This window comes from Pipistrellus hanaki, assembly GCF_964339955.1.
Source record: "Pipistrellus hanaki genome assembly, chromosome: 8".
NCBI classification, from domain to species: Eukaryota; Metazoa; Chordata; class Mammalia; order Chiroptera; family Vespertilionidae; genus Pipistrellus; species Pipistrellus hanaki.
Genome location: NC_140510.1, coordinates 58407349 through 58428451, shown reverse-complemented (window position 1 = coordinate 58428451; position 21103 = coordinate 58407349). Strand labels below are relative to the sequence as shown.

Below are 21103 nucleotides of genomic sequence, written 5' to 3'. Positions count from 1 at the left end.
CAGGCATTCAAAACTCCTTGTGTGTTCCACCCACCCATGTCAGGGTCTCGGACCCCAAGGAAGAATCAGATGCTTCATTTTTCCCGGGTAGAATACAGGAGGGGGCACATTCTAAGCACAACCAACAAGTCTCTCTCTGTCCCTCCCTCTCCCTCTCAATCTCTAAAAATCAATGGGAAAATATCCTTGGGTGAGGATTAACAAAATAATAATAATAATAATAATAATAATAATAATAATAAAATTAAATTAAAAAAAATAAAGTGATGCGTTTGACAATACAAAAGGATTCATCGTCCCCTGTGGTAACTTTCCTTGCCCTGAATTCTGTGCTGTCTGGTAACACAGCGGGTTCAGTTTTCCAACCTTGCCCTCCAGGGTCGGAGTTAAGCAATCCGCAGTTATTGTTGTACCTTACGCCTTGGCCATGAACTCTGCTTCCTTATCTTGTGCTGTTTGGTTTTGTGCTTCTCCCCTGTTTGCTTTCCTTTATTGCAAGGGCCCTGCTTCCTCTACATTTAGCTTCGCTCATGTGGTGGGAGGTTTATATCCTTTTTAAAGTTCTACTAGGATTTATCTCTAAACTTTCCAAAATATTAAAAACCTTCTCAAATTATCCAGGTAAAAAAAGACTCAGCTCCCCTCCCCAGAACACAACCGGTCTCTTTCCCTGGCTCTGAGGATCAAAAGGGGAGAAAAAGGCCCCAGGGTGGTAATATCGAGTGAAAGAAACCAAAAGCAAAATTGTGTGATATGATTCCTTCAACACGCAAGTCAGGGACAGCGGCCTGCCTGTGGCTGACGTAGCCCTGGGGTCTCCTGGGGAGGAGGGACAGCCACATGGAGGGGGTTCCTCCGTGTCTCCCCGCACCTTCCACCAGGTTGCTTCCGTGGGCAAAGAGTGGTGGGCTCTCCTCTGTCCAGCCTCCTCTCCACCCCCACCCCACCCGCCTCAGTGGAATGCCTCTGATGACCAGACGTCATTCACATCAGAAGGTGCATATAAAACTCTCGATGCAGCCATTTTCAAACCACTGCTCATGGCCCCAGGGATGTCAGAGTTTAAAACAAATTTTCCTGAATGGTGAATGGTGGGCGGCCCTTCAAAAATCAGCTTCCTCCAGCTCTCCCAGGGAGCGGAGCGGGAGCACAGGGGCTGAGTGAGCAGCCCTGGGCAGGAAGAGTCTCAGTCCTGGTCACTAACTGTGTGCCTAGTTTGCAGAATAAATGAGAAGAGCAAATGTGTCTGCAGAATCTGGCATAAGAGTAAGTAACGGGTCAGAGAAGGCAGAAGGTATGGTGTCAGTACTGCAACCAGCAACCAACACAAACGGGTTCAAGTGCAGCTTCAAGGAGTAGATGAGTGCAAGGGGCAGAGGAGGGTGGGGGGTCAGGGCAGCCCAAGAGGGATGCGAGAGAATAGATAGGATGGGGTTTGGATTGAACCAGTGGAAAAAGCCAATCTCTTCTTTTTCCCCCCTTCTGTACCCACTTTTTAAATTTCACAACGGACACACACTTGCACTTGCACACTCACCATTTCTCCCGCCCATTGTCTCACCAATAAGTCTCTCTCTTTGCTATTGACCAGACCCCATACTCTTGTCTCCCTATTCCACAGACTTTTTCCCTTTATACCAAACTACCTTTGTGCAACTAAAGGGAACACTTACATTTCTTAGCTACTCCTTACCATTACTGCTCATTTGTAACTGATTATTTCTGCCTGGTGGCCCCAAACCAGGAGGCACCTCAGCGATACCTCAGCCTAATGCATGATGGGCAGTCTGCCTGGACCACCCAATGGGAGGGCAGAGAAGCAAGTGCCAGTTCAAGAGAGGGAGCGGGGGGCATGCTAGGGCTTCCTTTCAGAGCCTCCCCACCCGAGCTTCAAGCGACAGCGCAATCAAGTAGTGGGCTCAGGCTGAGTGAGAAGCCAAGCGCCAACGGAAGTGATTTCACAGTCGCAGTTTGCTCCGCACCACAGGTGCCAGGAAACTCCCAACAATAACCGGCGGGTTTAAAGAATGCGATCTTGCGATGTAATGAAACCACTATGCTGAGAACACTCGGTGTTGGGATTGAGCTATCCTACAAGGTAACGAGCTGTTTTTTTGTTGCCTGTGAAATAAGGGAATTTTCCTGCATGTTCTGGGTGCGTGAACCCTGCCAGGACTTCTCAGGGTGAGCCTGCTGGGCAGCCTCACGGCACATGGGTTAAAACACCCCTCTGCCCACCACCCCGCCCCAGGCGCCCTCACCTCCTGCAGTTTAACCTCTTCCGGCTGGAGGAGGTCCAGCACCCCGCTGCTCTGGATCTCGGGGAGGTCCTGCCAGAGGTTGAACCTGGAGTGCGGGTTGCTGAGCAGGCAGATCTGGGGCAGAGCCCTCCGCTCAGGTGGGCTTGCCAGCTCCTCCGGCTCCTCCTCCTCCTCCTCCTCCTCAGGCGCCTCCTCGCTGGACGGGGAGCGGAGGTCATCGGCTTGTATTTCTGCATCCTGTTGCCTCCTGGTTTCAATTTCCTGGAGAGTTGATTTGTCTCGGTATTCCTGATATAGGAGCCCTGAAATCGATAGAATTGGAATGAAGAGCAGAAAAAATATTTCAGATGAAGATCTTTCTGAGTCACGAAGGCAAGGCTTTGTCTTCTCCTCAGAGCCAGGGCCCCAGGAATACACCAAGACAGACCCTGGGCCAACTACCGCCAGGCCTTCCCTCCCCGGGAAGGATCAGCCCTTGTGAGTTTGTTTCAAAGAAGGCTAAAGAAACCCCTGAACTGATTTAAAATCCAATCACACAAATATGTGCTTTCCCCACACATGATCCCTGCTGGGAACCCTGCTTGGCAAACAAGAATCCACAACATGATGTGTTAATAGCCAACGTGTGCAGAGAGGATGGAAATGCCCCAATTACGCTTCAATATCCCCACAGGATGCTTTCAAGACCTTAAACGCTTCCATATTAAAACTCGAGCTCGCTCATTTGTGAACTGGGAGCAGTTGTCAGTTCTCATTTTGAAGGAAAAAACATTTTACCATCCTTAGGATTCAAGGGGGAAACATCCCTTTTTTGCTCTTGCAATTTCAGCTCACTTCCCTGACAAACTGCACTTGAAGTAACTGCATTCTGAGTCTCCAAGGAGACTTGAGGGTGCCTATGAGTCAGCACAGAGGTGGCACCTCCTCCACAGGGAGAAACCCATTTCAGACATCCTGGCTTCGGGGCGGGGCTGTCTCCTCACACAGGGGCGGCAGGAAGCTTCTGCAGTAAAGGGGTCCTAGCTTAGGGAGAGGGGAAGCTGAGTGGGGCGGGTGCGGGGGAATGTGAGGCTGGAGGCAGGGCATCAGACTCCAAGGGTCTTGTCTGCCTGCCATACCACGGAGGTGGCAGGCTATCCTCTGGGCAAGAGAGAGGCCCCAAGAGACCTCTGGCAAGCAGCTCTGTCTGTTTTAGGAGGCCCGATGGGAAGAGGCTGAGATGGTTCTGCAGGAGTGATGATGGAGGCAGGCCTGAGCTGTCGTGGGTGGAGGATGGAGCCCACCTGTCGGGGCACAGTGATAAAGTGGAAGACGTGTTCTGGGCTGCTGGGTCACGAATGATGTCCAGGTTTTCAGACTGGCAACAAGGTCGGTTGGCCTCATTCAAAGAGATGAGGGACACAGGACAGTCTGGCCAGGGAAGGGGATGGTGGAGGGATCCAGCGGGCAGCTGAGGGGCACCTAGGTGGAGAGGTCCAGTGAGCAGCTGGACATACTGGTTTTGTAAATTGTCTATTCACAAAACAAAGATGATTCTCCCAGGAAAGTTCTGATAGGATAAATGAACCACTTCTATAACACTGACTCTTATAATGCAGTACAAACATTGCCTATTATCCTTCTTTTTCATAAAAAATACTTTTATTGATTTCAGATAGAAACATCATTGATGAGAGAGAATCATTGGCTGGCTGCCTCCTGCACACCCCACACTGGGAATTGAGCCCACAACCTGGGCATGTGCCCTGACTGGGAATTGAACCCTGACATCCATGATCATAGGTCAACATTCAACCACTGAGCCACGCCAGCCGAGCTAAATCCATTCTTTGGATTAAACTACTTGCCTGGACTATGGACTATGGACTACCCCTGGACTATGTCGCATGACACTAAATGATAAAGCCTTTATGCAAAGTGTAGAATTTGTTTTAAAAAATTAAGATCCTGTGATTGTACAAGGTTACATTCCAGCAGAATACAACATGGAGTTAATCTGACAAAGGAATGAAAAAGAAAACCTAGTCTACCCTGAATGCAATCTGGACTGAAGATCTATAAAGACAGAGGTTTAATGTCACCACGTAAACTGGTTCAGTCGTGAGCACAACATCTCTATTGTTGTCAACAGTAAACCAATTATTCTGTGACTCTGAGACTGAGTTTATGGAGGTTTAAAGAAACTAGGTTCCCACAGATAACTTGGAGTCACTTTCCAATGCTTAGCACAGTGCCTACCCCACATAGTAGGTACATACTTATTTGTTGAATTGAACACCATTTAAAAATGCAGTTCCAAGCTTTGCAAAAATGCCTAATTTGTCATCCTTTTGAAAGTTCAAAAATACATATCATGTACGCTACAGTCATGGGTAAAAATGAGTAAAAAATCATGGGTTAAAAACTATCTCCAGCCCAACTGGCGTGGCTCAGCAGTTGAGTGTCTACCTATGAACAAAGAGATCACAGTTTGAGTCCTGGTCAGGGCACATGCCTGGGTTGTGGGCTCGACCCCCAGCCGGGGGGTGTGCAGGAAACATCAGATCAATGATTCTCACCACTGATGTCTCTATCTCCATCTCTTTTCCTCTCTGAAATGAATAAAAAATATATATCCAATATCATATGCTAAGAAGAGGAAGAAATACGAGGAGGAGGAGGAGGAGGAGGAGAAGAGCAGCAGCAGCAATATTAGCAGGGTGAGTAGTTGGATTGAAAACAAAGGAATCTGTTTTCTGAAATCATATCATGGCCGACACCATTGGCTGCCTCTCCCCAGTCTCCTCACAGCCCTTCTTCCCAGCTGACAGGGGAGGCGTTTGAGTGCTGACCCATTCTGTGCTCAGGGAAGAGAGTGATTGTTGATTGATCAAAACTTTCTGTGGTAGTTCCATCTCCTTGCCAGTGGAGGGTTTAGACATAAGCAAATGACACAATCTGGTTGAGGAGAGTAAGGGGGACAGCTTCTTAAAGAGATGTCCCTCCCCAGCAGGCACTTGAAGACAGACTGCCCCTTTTTGCTTTTATACAATACATGGCTGCTTGAGGATGTAATGTCTGGAGCTGTGACATGAATTAACCAATTGCCGAACATCCTACCCCTGGACTCATTAACTGAGATAGAATACTTACATTGTTTAAGATTATTTTATTTTATTTTATTTTGCTGGCTATTCTGCTACTTTCAACCAAAGATTTCCAATACAGTGCTTTTAGAATATTCTTAAAATGTCATATTTTTGTAGTATTTAAATATGTATTTAAAAATGTCCCCATTTTTCATATCCTGTTTATTTCTATTTTTAGCTTTAAAATTCAGATTACAATAGAGAGTACTATTATTGATTAAATTTCTGTGCTCAATGTACTGTTAATATATGATGTTTTCCTACTTTATATTTTGTACATTTAGCAAGCACAACTTTACATGGAAATTAATTTTACCTGTAAAACCCTGCACCTGACATTCTATCCATGCAGAATTAGAAGGCTCTGCTCCCGTCTCTCCTCATTAAAATGATTTATACCTGGCTGGCTCTGCCGCCCTGCACATGAGGGCAGGTTCCCAGCTCTTCTTCAAAGTCATTAGTCATTCAAAACCTCACTTTCTGAACAGAATACCTTTGTTCCTTGAATGCTTCAAATGGAAACGTCTAAGGGACAGAGAGTCTTTTATTTTTTTTTTACTGAGCACCTTCTATATGCCAAGCATTTACTAGGTATCATAAACAACAGTAATGCATGCACATACATGTACACACACACACACACACACACACAAAATCTCAGAGTCCCAGGGCCCACCATCTGTAATGATGGTTGCATACCATATCATGCATAATCCTGTCATAATTCTGTCCTGGCCTCCGTGGAGCCACTGCAAAATCCAACAGTGTGGTCTGCAAAGTCCCCACATAGTCATTCCACCTTCCCCCCGCCCCTCAATTACACTGTGTGTTTGGGAATCTGTTGTCCTCTCCTGATCCCTGGCAAAGAATTCACTTCATTCACAGGGCTACCCGCAGGCAGGCTGGTGTAGGCTCCGTAAGGGTCAATGTGAGAAGGCAGCAACAGCTCTGTGCTGACACTCAACACATCTGTCGAGCACCTACTATGGACCTAGCCCAGGAGCCAGAAAAAGACAGTTACCATGCCAGTCTCTGCTGTTTGGCACACGAGGAAACTGGGGGCAAAGAGGGGCAGGCGCCACCGCTCAAGGCCCCTGACTCCCAGCTTCAGGTCTGTGCATTGGCTCAGCAGGTCCAGCGGTCTCCAGGAGAGGAGTCTCCACATGCCCGTGGCACAGACAGGAGCCTCCCAGCCCCACCCGAGGTGCTTCTCAGTCATGGCATCGAGCTTAGCCTTTCGAGAGGGTAGAAGTCTAGGCTTCCAGCCTCTGCCAGGGCAGGGGCGGCCCTCCCCATTAGGAAGGACAGTGTGGCAGGAGTGGGGAGAGAGGCGTTTTCAGGAGTCTGTTCTCAGATCAGGCCCTCTCCATTCCGCCAGCAAACAAAGGGAAAAGCAGGCCTCGGCCGCCACCACCATCCCACTGGGCCTGACACTCAGGGGGCCTGCTGGAAACAAAATTTCTGGAGTCAGCAGCTTCTCAGCGTGCAGTGCGAGCTCCACCCCCTCAGCTCTGCAAGGGCTCAGCGCCTCGCAGGGCTCAGTTTGGAAAAACCCTGCCAGCGAAGAGTGGGCCGCCCCCAAAGTCTCCCAAACACAGGGTCCCCTGGGGCCGCGGATGCTCCACTTCCATCGGGACACCTCCTGCCTGCCTGAGCATTTGGGACAAAAGGCAACGATGATGTTTAGGGAGCAAATTTTCCAAACCTAGGATTTCAATTGAACAAATAGACTGCTGCTCTGACGACACTGAAAAACAAGGCTTACTAAGCAGCCGGTACCATTTTCTGAATAAGGGAACCCACATGGTGAGAACTAGTTTGATATTATTAGCAATTGTTGACTTTGAAATGCAAGGGCTCACGTGCATGGGACTCCTCAATCCACTTTCTGCAGCAACAGGGCTTCAGCGGCAGCTGTGCTGTGCTGGACATAAACGGCCGCACCCCCACCTCTCGGCCACAGTCCTGGACAGGCCGGTGGAACGACGCTTCCTTAACCCCGGGGCTGGGAGGGGGTTCCCATTTTCTCTCTACTTCACCTGTCCCTGTGCAAAGTCTGCCATTGCCTCCTCTTCCTGGATTGCAGCGGTGAGCCTGGCTCTCTCCAGAGCGCCCCCCCCCCCTTTTTTTTTTTTCCAGATTCTCTCTCTTTCCAGGTCTTCCCCAGACCTCATCCTGGGCTCCCCCCGCCCTCCTGGGGGGTCTTTCTCACAGAAGTGACAAGGGCCTGGGCAGGTAGAATGCATTTGCTAAAGCCCAGTTATGCAGCATCATTAAAATGGGGCAGTTCTGCCTATAGAACAATTTAGAATCAAACACGTCCAAACGTTCGCTAGGCCCAGCCGGCATGGCTCAGTGGTTGAGCATCCACCCAAGAACCAGGAGGTCATGGTTCAGTTTCTCGACAGGGGACATGCCTGGGCTGTGAGCTCCATCCCTAGTGTGGGGCGAGCAGGGGGCAGCCAATCAATGAATCTCTCTCATCACTGATCTTTCTCTCTCCTCACTCTCTCTCTCTCCCCCTTCATTTCTGAAATCAATAAAAAACATATTCAAAACCACCACAACAAAAACGTTCCCTAGCCTCCTCACAGAAACGCAAGGGTATCCCAGTAGCAGGGGGGCCCTCAGAATCCACCAGGAGCCCCCATTTGCCCCGTGAAGCGCGGCCACCGCTCAGAGCACCCACCTATTTGTTCGATGAGGTTCCTCCAGGAGTCGGCGGGAATGGGGTGGATCCTCTGCAGGGCCTCGGTGAGGGTGGTGGGGCTGTCGGCCAGAGCGGGGCACTCCTCGGGCGTGGCCCCATTTCCCGGGGTGGAGGATGACTCACTGCCAGAAAGAAGCAGGGGCAGGACCAGTTATTTTTTTAAGCAACGACACACCTTGGCGAGCTGGCGAGGGACGCGGCAGGGGCCAGCGGACCCGCCCGGGACCGTCCAGGCGGGCCCCACAGGCCCTTTCTGTCACAGCACCAGGGCGCGACGGAGTGATTCATCCCTACCCCAGCCCGTCCCAAGCCTCCATGGTTCGGAGCCCGCGGGCAGGCATCGGAAACTTGGCGCACCCGCTCCCTCCTCGGCGGCGCCGCCCGGACGCCCCACCGGGTCCCGCGGCCGAGAGCCCAGCCGCGCCGCGCACCCCGCACCCCGCGCCGCCCGCTGTCACCGGCCCCCAGTCCCTTTCGGGCGTGGGTCCTCCCGTCCCAGGGCCCCTCGACGTGGAGAAGGGGACGCCTAGCCCGAGAGGGCGCGGGGGGCGGCCCGGGGCAGGGACCAGGGGCGCCAGCGGCCGGGCTACTCATCTCATCACTAACCCCAGGCGGGGGCGGGTGCGGGTGCGGGCAGGTCAAGGGCCGGGGGTGCAGTGGGGGCCGACGGAGCCCACGGAGCCAAGGCCACGGGAGGCAGGAGTGGGGCGCGAGCCGGGGCCAGAGGATCGCGGGGGCGCCGCGCGGGCCCGGGCGCCGGCCAGTCCTCACCTGCCGGGCAGGTGTCCCGCCGCCGAGTCGCGCGTGTCGCTCTCCGAGGCGGAGCTGTCGTGGTCCACGGCGCAGGCGGCGCTGAAAGCCGCGGCCAGCAGCTCCATGGGGCCGGCGGCCGGCCGGCGCGGGGCCGGCGGAGGGGCGCGCGGGGGCCCGCAGCCCGGCCGGGGGCCAGGGGCGAGGAGCGGGCTCGGGGTCCGGGGCGCACGGCGCGCTGCTCGAGCCGGAGCTGCAGCCGCCGCCGCCGCCGCCGAGCGCTCCCGCGGGCGGGCGGACGGGCGGACGCGCGCCCGGAGGATCCCGGAGTTGCCGTGGCAACGGGGGAGGCGGGAGGGGCGCGCTCGGCGGGGGCGAGTCCCGGCGGCGCGGCGCGGCGTGGGGAGCGGGGCTGGGCGCGACCCTGGCGGCGGACCGGACCTCCCGCGGGGCTGACGCCTCGCGCTCCCGCCGCCGCCACCGCACGGGGCTCGGGGTGCGGAGGAGGGCGGGATGCGTGGGGGCCGGCGGACTGCGCCCCCCGCCTACCGCCCCTCCTCCTGGCCGCGGGCTCGGGAGGAGCACTTGGAAGGTCCGGGCGAGGTGACCCTCTGCCCTTCGCGCCCGGCGACTCCGCGCATCCTCTGCGGTATCCCGCGGGGAATCCTGCCTCTGTCCATCCAGAAATGCCTCTGTCTGCGGGAGTCCGAGGCCGGGACTGGGGTCTTGGGGAGACCCTGCGCCGTGGCTGCGGAGAGGGGGCTGGCCGCCCCCAGCGACCCGCTGGCCCTGCCCTGGCCGCCCGGCCCAGGGTGCGGATCGTGGGGCTGGAGGAGGAGAGACAAAGTGCCCCAAACCTGCACCCAGCGTCCCTGCTCCATCACGCTGACTCTAGGAATCTGCATCCTCGTGTTAACTAGTTGAATCCACTTCTGGATACAGAAAGCAAATAAAAACGGGAGCCCAGTGGAGTGTGAGTGATCGCGTGGCCCCCAGGGATCTATAGGGGTTTCATCCAGCTGGCACACTGCCCGGTGTCCTCTCCGAGGCTGCGGGCCAGGGCCAGGGCGAGAGGGTACCTGCGGACAGGGGTGGGGAGTGCAGGGCGCAGGGGGGCTCTAAGTGTGTTTAAAGGAACAAATTCCTTGTTTGGGGATGCACATGCTGGTGGGAGGGTGCTAGTTAGCTTTACTAGGCTCCTTAGCCAGTCGTACAGTGTTTCCCAAACTTTTGAATATGTGTACCCCTTCTATAATTTTCGTAACTCCGAGTACCCCTCGTACTCATGAGAACATAGAATTAGGCGCAGCTAAGCACGGTGCAGTGCATATCCCCACCAAACTCCGGTGCAACGTGTACCCCCACCAAACTCTTCCCGTACCCCCAGGAGGTATGCGTACCACACTTTGGGAAACACTGCTCTAGAACATGGCAGTTGTGTAAAAGTTAGTTTCCTCTAGGGTCCAGAATGGACAGTTCCCATCTCCTCGTGCCCTTCAGGCCTCAGAATATCTCTGTGACGGCCATCTGGTCCCCTCTTTTCCCAAGCCGAGCTCCTCTCTTGCTCGGCTCTCTCCACATGTCTCCAGACAGACAGCCTCCTGTTGAGTTCTACATTTCTATCTGCTCTCTGGCCATCTCTTTCCGATGTGCCAAACACTCCACCAGGACACTCACATCTCCCCCTGCCACCAGCAGGAGGCCATCAGACGGTGAGAGCTGGCCTCCACTTCTCCTGCTCCTCCCGCCACCTCCATGTCAATCAGTGCCTCACTGAGCACCCTGCGCCCCCAGTCCTTCAAAGCAGGACCCCAATCCTTGGGCCTGTCCCCACCCAGCTCATCCTCTCTCTGTCCTCTTTCTAAAGTACAGGGCTACTTGCGTCCCTCCCATGCTTAACAACCTGCCTTGGGGTACCATCACCTGGGGGGGGGGGGGCAGTTCCTTGCCAGCTTCCTAGAGCCATTGTCCTTGCTGACTCCTCGGAGGCTTTGGTTTCACACACTTCCCCAGGCTCGGGGCTCTCTGCTCCAGGGGTCAAGTAATTACTCTGGTGGGTGGAGGCACGCTGGGCCGCCCCTCCCCTAAGCCATCTCCTTTGTGTAACCAGCAGCATTGGCGACACTGTAATTCTCTGTGAAGAGGGCTATTTTTCCATGAAGCCACGGGCTCCTCCGGGCTGGGCACTACCATGTCCTACTCATTTTTCATCAGGGTCCGAGGAAGAGCATGTGTGGCAGTCACTAGAACCTCCTGCTTTGCAGGGTTTCACCACCTCTCAATCTCGGAGCAGCATTCAGTGAAGCTGTTACTTTTACACTTTGCTGCACCAAGGGAAAAAGATTAAAAATTTTTTTTTTTTAAAAAATCAGAAAATATTCAAGTGAAATTACATACAGGGTGGGCAAAAGTAGGCTTATAGTTGTTTGTACAATAATTAATAAACAATAATACAAGAATAAACTGTGTTTCATATACAACCGTTAGCCAGCTGTGGGTGTGAAGGTGAGCGTAATAAAACCTTCCAGTTGAAAAATAAGCTAAAAATATCTTTCTAATTATAAAATCAGTTTAGAAAGTCACTGAGTTCTGAAGGCATATAACCTTAAGCTGAATTCCCCATGTTCTATTTTCTGTCATAGTTTAGTGCTTATTTGGCAGGAAATTATAACATCTCCATTTAACTGACATTTTATTCACAATATACTTTAGTCACAAAATGTAGATAGATTTTTCAAATATGCCTGATTAGCATACTGTAAGTACTAGTATTTGTTAAGGAAGTAATGGTATTTTGTTTGCTTTTTTAAAATATATTTTTATTGGTTTCAGAGAGGAATGGAGAGAGATAGAGACATCAATGATGAGAGAGAATCATTGATCGGCTGGCTCCTGCATGCCCCCTACTGGGGATCGAGCCAGCAACCTGGGTTCATAGATTGATGCTCAACCACTGGTCCATGCCAGCCAAGTAGTAATGGTATGTTTTTAAAAATATTTAGTGTTTTAAAAAAGGATCAGTGGATGGGAGAGAAAAGGGGGCATATGTAATACTTTCAACAATAAAGATTAAAAAAAAAAAAAAAGGAAAGAAAAATCAATGGGCCAAAAGGGAGTCCCTTTTGACAAGCCACATCACCAAAACAAAACTTTAATGACTCATCTAACGCAGTCTCAGACTTTGCCAGGCATGGAATTTTAAGCCAATCGGTATTGAATTTCCTGGTCCTCACTAGTGGGGTTCATCTGCTTGATAAGACCCCACCTTCCCTAAGGAAGGTGTCCTTGGCTGAAATAACTCAACTCCTCTAACTTCTTAGTCCCACCCTCTTTCTGCAGTTAAAGAACCTTCCATTTGGAGGGAATCAATGAAACACGCTTCCAATTGCTAGATGGGATGTCGCCTGACTCATGAATTACTTAGGAAAACCAATTAGATCTTCAAATTTACTCAGCTGAGCTCCGTTTTTGAACATTAGTTAGTTTATATATTTTATCTAAAGATTGTTTATTTTTTCCTTTGAATTACAAAGAGTAAATGTTGGGAGAAAGTAGATTCTTATTTATATAGCCATCTCAGCCTTCAGGAATCTGAATTTATAAAATGGTACCTTACTCTGAGGGAGAATTGCTAGAAGCAGAAGGAGGTTTAGAAATGATCTGTTCCAACACATTTAATTGACAGAAAAGAGGAACAGAGCCAGAGGGTTCAAATGACAAGGTCGCACAGCTGGCTAATGGAAGATTTTGGAAGAATATGCTACTAAGTCAAGAATGTGTTGTGTGGGATAAGGAACTGCACATTTCTATTTAATTATTCTAAATATTTTTGGGGTTACATGATCTGACAACAGACAATCAAAAGTTAAAATAGATTTGTAGTCTTCAATCTAGTAGGAAAAAGGACATAGAATTGTTTTTTGTAGTGAGGAGATAATCCTCAAATATATATTGGAAACATCTAGAAACAGGTGTGAGGTAATGTTTAATTAGCTGCATCTTTCACATCCATAAACAATTTATTTTTATCACTCTCAAAAGACTTTATTCAGTTGCTTTGAAAATCAACAAATTTAAACCACGTAGGCAGCCCCAGCAATAAACCCAGGAAAAGCTAGAAGAGATAGTGCCAAGAAACCTGAAAACCCATACTGGATGGGTACAAAGATTTCTCCATAAGGAGAGGGGTCCCAAGTAGACTTGTCCTGTTGCATGGTTGGAAGTACTTTTCTGGAGAGGGGGAGGTGGATGTCTTTCCTTAGTTTTGATGGTAAGGGTAATTTGTAAATGTGGGATTGTAACATGCTGGAAATAAGTTAAGCACTTATTTACATGTGGAAATAAATTAAGCACAATCAGTTTAACCCTGCATTATTTGTGCCCAAAGAGAGGCCTGGGCTTTGCCCTGGTTTCCTGGGAGGTGATCGCTAAGCCCTCAGAATGTTAGGTCTGTTAAGAGTATCTTTGCTGCCAAAACCGGTTTGGCTCAATGGATAGAGCGTTGGCCTGTGGACTGAAAGGTCCCAGGTTTGATTCCGGTCAAGGGCATGTACCTTAGTTACAGGCACATCCCCAGTAGGGGGTGTGCAAGAGGCAGCTGATCGATGATTCTCTCTCATCGATGTTTCTAACTCTCTATCCCTCTCTCTTCCTCTCTGTAAAAAATCAATAAAATATATTAAAAAAAAAAAAAAAAAAAAAAAGGGTATCTTTGCTTATCTGGGATCCTGGGGCCATACGGAAAAGGTAGGGATTTGGGGCCATATGGTAATAGTTTAATCTCCAGAGGAGCTAAAGACTGAGATCAGCCACCTGGGTGGCCACCCAGTTCTAGCTGACCAGGCTCCAATAAAAACTCCGGACACGAAGGCTCAAGCGAGTTTCCCTAGTTGGCAATATCATCACAGATTGTTGCAGGAGAATGTTAGTGCTGGCCACAGTACCACAGGGACAAGGTAACTAGAAGCTCTGAGTAGACCTCTATGCATCTCTGCCTTTGGCTGATATAAATTTGCAGCTTTTCAGCCTTGGCTGATGTGGCTCAGTTGATTGGAGGATTGTCCCGTACACTGAAAGGTCTCAGGTTTGATTCCTGTCAGGACACACACCTAGTTTTTGGGTTATCCCATCAGGGCACATGCTGGGACAAAGGGTAGCCATATCTTCAATTATGAGATGCAGACAATTGTATGGCCTTGGTAGAAATGTATTCTCAAAACAGCTCCCCCCAAATAACACATGGATAAGAGGCTATAATGCTGGTGTGTTTATCTGAAACTGTGGGAAATGAGACAAGTGCCTGGGGCTATGGGTTTCTTTGGAATATCCCTTACCACGGAGTCTGAGATACCCAAGGTTTAAGGATTATGGCTTTTGACCAACAGAAGCATTCTGAAACAAGGGGACCTAAGGAAAAATACTACTGAGGATAAAATGTGGAGAAAATTAGATAAAGAGTTGTCTGGGCACACATACTTGACATTTTAGGTTGTGGCTATGGGAGTTCAGATACTCTTAGTTGGAATTCAAACTGTAAAGGAACCAATAGCTTTTCATAACCTCCTTCCACTTAGCTTACTTATTTTAAATCACCTTGTAAACTATTGATATATAGTTAGATCTTATTTAGTCCTATGTATAGTGAGTCCTATAATGTAGCACACAAATAGAAAATGATATTATTATTAATTATTATTTAGGAAGCCAGCATTTAGCACTAAAATACATTCACTATTATAATAGAGAATGTCTTGTCTTAACCAATAGCAAAACATACAAATGTAGCAACTGCTTACAGTATAAAATGAGAAAGAAAATGGTGTCCATTCATAAACCAAGTTGACTTGAAGAAATAGCATCTAGTTAAAATTAATAACCAGCTATTATTCACACATTGTTCCTTGAAAATTGCAAGTAACTGGATTCTAAAAAAGTATTTTTTATAAAAAGAAGTAATATGACAACTTTCATTCTCTATTGAAACAAATCCCTTACCCACCCTTAATATCCAGTAGGAAGAATATTCTTCATTGAGTCACTAGGATGAAGCATTCAGGGACATAGGGTCCTGTAAAAAGAGCAGTATGTCTTTGGCAGAGACCAATCGCTTCATGAGGGCCATCTGAGACATGAGAGAAGTGTGTCCCCCGACCAGGGGCCCGTTCTGGGTCCTTGACTGCTCATCATGTTGACAAGACCTGTCTTCCCAGGAATTCAAAGCTTTTAACCACTATTGATACTTCTATTTTAAAGACTTTAACAGGGAAACTGGCGACCGCTGCGGAGAAATTAGCACCAAACAAATGAATATTATCCTAGAGAGAAAGCACATCATTTCAAAAACATACCAAGTGCACGGCCATCAAAGAGGTTTAAAAATGAACAGGCACTTAGCAAGGCTTGGAAACAGTCATTGGCCTCCGTGAATGGAAAGGACCTCTCTGGAGGGTAGTCTGCACCACCTATATCATAAATGTTTATACTTTTAGTGAAGAGATGCTACTTTTAGGAATATAAAATCCATGGGGAAAAATTAGCCACAAGATTGTTTATTACAGCGTTATTTATAATAGTGACACATTAGGAGCAACCTGATGTCCAATAATAGAAGATTGATTATTTAAATTATGACAAATATCTAAAATGGAATATCGCTTTAGTGACTTTTAACGTATTTAATAATCTAGAAAGATGTCTATAATGTATTGAATAGACAAGCAGATTCCCAAATGAAATGGTAGTATGATCTTATTTCATTTATAAATGATCTAATTTTGTTTATAAATAGACTTATCGAGATGGAAGTTTAAGCATACACTCATTTGAAAAAAGATTGGAAGAATGATCAGCAAAAACGTTTCTCTGTACTTGAAGTTGGAATCTGAGAGTATTTTCTTCTTTTTACTCATCTGTGTTAAAAATATTTTCTACAATCAAAGTGTCACTTATGTAAGGGGGAAATTACTTCAAAAAACAACATCAGTCCCTTAATGTGCATAAATTTAGAGCTGAGTTGAAAGCATTCACTTAACAGGAGAGAGCCTAAGGAACTTGACGAATTGGGTTGAGCTGTTTTGTATTCTCTAGATTTACTTTGAGGAAAAACACCTCAATTCGTTACATAAATCTATCTTTTCAAAAGCTCTTCAGAGTCAATTCAATGGTCCTTAAAGAATCACAAATTCAAATTTTATAGTAGACGAGAGGCCTGATGCACAAAATTCGTGCACTTGGAGGGGGTTTCCTCAGCCTGCTTAGGGTCGCTCCTAAGCCAGCAGTCAGACATCCTTAGCGCTGCTGCAGAGACAGGAGAGACTCCCACCATTGCTGCTGCCCTTGCCAGCCAGCCAGCCAGCCATGAGCGTGGCTCAGTGCTTCTGGCTGAGTGGCACTCCCCCAGTGAGAGCACACTGACCACCAGGGGGCAGTTCCTGCATTGAGCATCTGCCCCCTGGTGGTCAGTGAACATCATAGCAACCAGTTGTTCCACAGGTTGGTCAATTTTCATATTAGCCTTTTAGTATATAAGATGACTTCCTGGCATCTCTAAAACTAAAGCATTTACCTGCTTTTCTAATTTGCCCCGTGATAAAAACAATCCTTTTCCAGAAATTCCCCCTTTCCTTCCATAAATTGGCATTTACAAATGCTAACCAGAATGCTTCTTCCTTTTCTATTGAAGTCAAGGTCCCATTGAAGGAGTCATCACAGAATTCACTGCCTCCCATCAAAGGCAAGTCTCCCTCATACCACAGCCCTTTTCACACCCTTCCCCCTCCAGTAGCATGAAGACATCCCACCTATGCAGGCTCAATGCCACCTCCTCTGTGAAGCCCACCCCCTGTTCCAACCTATAACTGGCTGCATTCACTCCCTTTTGGGATCTCCACAGCCTTCCCCAGGGCTTCTCTTAAGATTTGATCACTTCCTCGAGGAGGAGGAGTCTGACTGATGTTGCCCCCCTGCCTGTGCGGGCAGAGAGCTTGCACATCCCAGAGGCTCAGGACATGTTTGCCACGTGGAGGCGGAGTTGAAAGAGGCTTGAAAGCTCAGGCATTCCTTTGGTATCATCCTAGCGCCTCTGGGTAAATTACAGCCCAGAAACATCTCACAAACCCTTTCCTTTTATTCACTAAATACAAACCTCCTCTCCTTGCTTCTCCTTTAAAAGGTGAGTGCACCTTCAGCTGAAGTACCATTATTAGCTGGGGAAAAAGAGTCAGGCTACCAGCAAAGAAGTGTAATTTCTGTACCTCTTGACTGTTCAGCCCTCCCCCGAGCTGACCAGTGGATGTTTCTTTCCCTAATTTTAAACTTATGTCTCATTTTTTCCATGCGGTGAAGATTGCATGCTAAATGATTGCTATTTCTAAAATGTTGCTCAGCCTTTGGAGTGGCTTTTATTTGTCACAGTCAGCAGGATCTCTAGGCTGTTTGTTTTTTTTCCCCCCTCAGGCTCAGGGTAAAACAATGGTCCTTAGTAGGTCTCTCTTTTCTGCTTAACAACGAGGGGATTTCATGAGGGTCTCAGAGGAGGGTCCAAAGCTCAACCGAAGTACATTCTTCCATTTGAAAATAGCATTTGTTCTAAAAAAAAAAAAAGAAGAAGAAGAAAAGAAAGATAGGAAGAGAAAAGAAAAGAGGCTCTAACCTGTCATCATCAACTGTTTTCTCTAAGTGATGGATTCTTACCAGGAGGGGAAAACTCTTCTCGACAGAATGAGTCAGAGAAATGACAGAAGCGAGTGGAAAATTTCCTTCCTGTTGAGAGCACCTTAGAATATACCTTCCTTAACCCACGGCTTTCAGTTTCAGCACTTCACACGCTGTGAATCTCAATCAATTGTGTGCTTGTCTTTAGGATGGAGTGCTTTGAATTTTCTGCATTGAAATACACTGTTATTAACCAAGTTGAAAATCTTCTGGGGAAACAGGCACTCATATACATTGCTGATGGGAGAGCAAAGTTGTCCAACTTCAGATAGGGGGTGAGGGGTTGACTATAACAGAACAGCATGTATGCAATGGACTGAAGGTTTGTGTCTCCCCAAATTCTATGCTGAAATCCTTGGGCCTTTGGGAGGTGATTAGGTCAGGAGGCAGGAGCCCTCATGAAGGAGATTAGTGTCCTTATAAAGGAGACCCCAAAGAAAGCCCTCACTTTTCTTGGATTTCACAGCCTCCAGAACTGTGAGAAATTCATTTGTTGTTCATAAGCCACCTAGTTTAGGGTATACTGTTATAGCAGCCCAATCTAAGACAACATGCATTTACCCTTTGACCTAGCAATTCCATTTCTAAGAATTTATCCCAAAGATATCCTGAAACATGAAATAAGATATGTGCAAGGACCTTCATTATGACATTATTATTTTTAAGTATATTTTTATTTCATTTACTTTTGTTAATCCTCACCTGAGGATTATTTTCCAATGGTTTTTAGAGAGTGGAAAGGAGGACAAGAGAAAGGAACATTGATGTGAGAGAGACACATCGATTGGTTGCCTCCTGCACATGCCCAGCCAAGGGCTAGGAATTGAACCCACAATCCAGGTATATACCCTTGACCGGAATTGAATCCGAGATCCTTCAGTCCTCGGGCTGACACTCTACCTACTGAGCCAAACCAGCTAGGGCAAAAAATAATAATTATTTTTTTTATTGATTTCAGAGAGAGGAAGGGAAAGGAAGAGAGAGACAGAAACATCAATGATGAGAATTATTGATTGCCTGTCTCCTGCATGCCCGCTATCGAGCCCACTGCATGCCGGGTATCGAGCCCACAACCTAGGCATGTGCTCTGACTGAGAGTTGAACCATGACCTCCTGGTTCATAGGTTGACGTTCAACCACTGACCACCCCTGGTGGGCATTGATAGCAAGATATTGGAAGCAAACTCCATACTCATCAAAGATTGGTTGACTAGGATGTGAGGGCGATCTGGCTGCAACATCTGTCACCCCATTGATTGCCAGGGTTGATTCGGCTGATCTGGCTGGCTAGGCGGGTGTCCCCCTCCTCCCTCACCGATCCATGTGCATCCCTCCCGAAGCTGCGCGCTCGGTCGAAGAGGACGACTTTCCCCCCAGAGGAGAGGACCAGTCTTTGGTCAAGGGTATAAGAGTAGCTGCGCTCCCCTGCTAGAACCTCCAAACAAGCTCTCAAAGATTGATTGACTAGACTATGGGATAGCCACATAACGGAGTTCTTTGCAGCTGGAGGACGAGGATGAGGACAATGCCTAAATTAACACTGAGTAGTCCAGTGTTGGGAACTAAAGGAGGCGAAGGTATACAATTATACATACACTTTCCCTCCTGACAAGAAATAGAAGAAGGAAAAAAGAGAAACTAGTAAAGATGATTTTTTTCCACAGTTGGGATAGAAGGTAAGCCCTTTCTCTATAGTTTTGACTTGAATTCTATGTAGATGTTTTACATATTCAAATGATTTTTAAAAATCTAAAAAAATGGGGGGGGGCGGTTTATAAAAACCTAGAGTTAAAAAAAAAACAACCTGAAACAAGTGAAACTAATTATCAAATTGATAACATAACCACATACAGAGAAAAATTTGGGTGGGGCCTCACCCAATAACTGGTATCTTTATAAGAAGAGGGGGAATTAGGACCGAGAGACTCAGAAACTAACTAACAGGAAAATGCTATGTGAAGACGTTGGCAGAGGTTGTAATGATGTATCTACTAGTTAAGGGATGCCAAGTATTGCCAGCAACCCCCACAACCTAGGAGAGAGGCAAATCTGCTCCTACAGCCTTCCGGGGGACCTGCCAATGCTGGGTTTTGGACTTCTCATCTCAGTTTTGTGAGAGAACCAATTTCTGCTCTTTTTAAGCTGTCCAGTTCATGGTACTTTGTTATAGCAGCCATGGGAAACTAATACGCGAGATTCATCGTTGGTTATGGTTCAAGTGAAGTAATGGTGAAATTGTTCTGTGTGGATTTGTAGACTAGAGAAATAGACTACAGTGTTGTATATTGATGTTGAGGGTCCTCACTGTTAGAAAACGGAGATGGAAACATGGAATGAGGAGAGGGAAGAGGACTGCTGTGTGTTGAGTTGGAATCAAAGGTATTTGTATGAACTCAGCCACATGTCTCTTAGCTCTGTCCACTGCAAAGTCTTAGAAGCAATGACCTTCCAGTATTAATGAGCACATATCACCCCCAGATCTTGGATTCCAAATACCATTCTGCACTCAGAGGAACTAGGACTTCTGGGAGAAATAGCTGACTCCAGATCTCGGATATAGAAAGTATTATTATTATTATTTTTTTAAAAGTATTTTGCTGTGTCAGAAGGCAAAAAAAAAAAAAAAAAAAAATACTTAAAGGCAGGAAGGGATATATCAAAGGGACATAGGAAACAGCTTAAAAGGGACACCTACTGGCCAAATTTGTGACAATTTGGGCATCAAAAGGAATATGACAGTAATGAACTAAAACACATTGAACTAGACAATCACAAGCCACCACCATGAATCCCTAGTGATACTCACAATGAAACAAAAAAATCAAGGAGGGGTCGTCTTCACAGGAGACAAACCAATGAATAAAAGAAGGAGGGATAATACAACTCTCCCATTTTGCGGTTCCCATTGTAATAGTGGTTTCAGGAAGGAACATCAATGGGTGTTAAAAGCCCTATGTGAAAGGTTAATAGAAAGAGGATCATTATATGATGTCAAACTAGCACTTGTTAGTTGCTAAAAAGGAAAATTGTACCTTTACTTCAGAGCAACCTGGCAGTTTCTAAATTAACCAAACGCTGAAACTTAGCACCAGGAACAGTGGGCCCGCTGATATGAATGCCTCACGATGAGGATGCAGTTTGAAGTACATATCACCTGGATTCATCCTTGCTATAATAGAAATGTTTATCTATTCAATCTTTTGATTGGAATATTGAACCCATTTGCATTCTAAGTAATTGTTGATAGATAATGTATTTATTACCATTTATTATTCATATTTTTTATCTTTTTAAATTTCTTTTTTAAATGTTGATCTTTTTAAAAATATATTTTTTAATTGATTTAAGAAGGAAGGGAGAGGGGGAGAAAAATAGACACATCAATGGTGAGAGAGAATAATTGATTGGCTATCTCCTGCATGCTCCCGATCAAGCTCACATTCTGGCATATGCCTTGACTGGGAATCGAATCCTGACCTTCTGGTTCATAGGTCAATGGTCAACCACTGAGCCATGCTGGCCTGGCTTATTTCTTCTTCTTA

General features: G+C 47.3%; 1 protein-coding gene across 2 annotated transcripts in view; it reads right to left on the bottom strand.

Annotated features, from left to right (window-relative positions):
* The window catches only part of NGEF (neuronal guanine nucleotide exchange factor), a 92845-nt gene that overhangs the window by 19145 nt on the left and 52597 nt on the right, over window positions 1-21103 (bottom strand). Inside the window, exons 1-3 of one of the 2 annotated variants that reach the window (XM_084891816.1) lie at window positions 8871-9658; window positions 8079-8221; window positions 2262-2563 (exon numbers count right to left, since the gene is read on the bottom strand). In XM_084891816.1, the coding sequence (XP_084747942.1) occupies window positions 2262-2563; window positions 8079-8221; window positions 8871-8977 (552 nt within the window). In that variant the 5' untranslated portion in view covers window positions 8978-9658. Of the gene's footprint in view, window positions 1-2261; window positions 2564-8078; window positions 8222-8870; window positions 9659-21103 lie in introns of those variants that run through there. The other variant, XM_084891815.1, reaches the window with a different exon arrangement.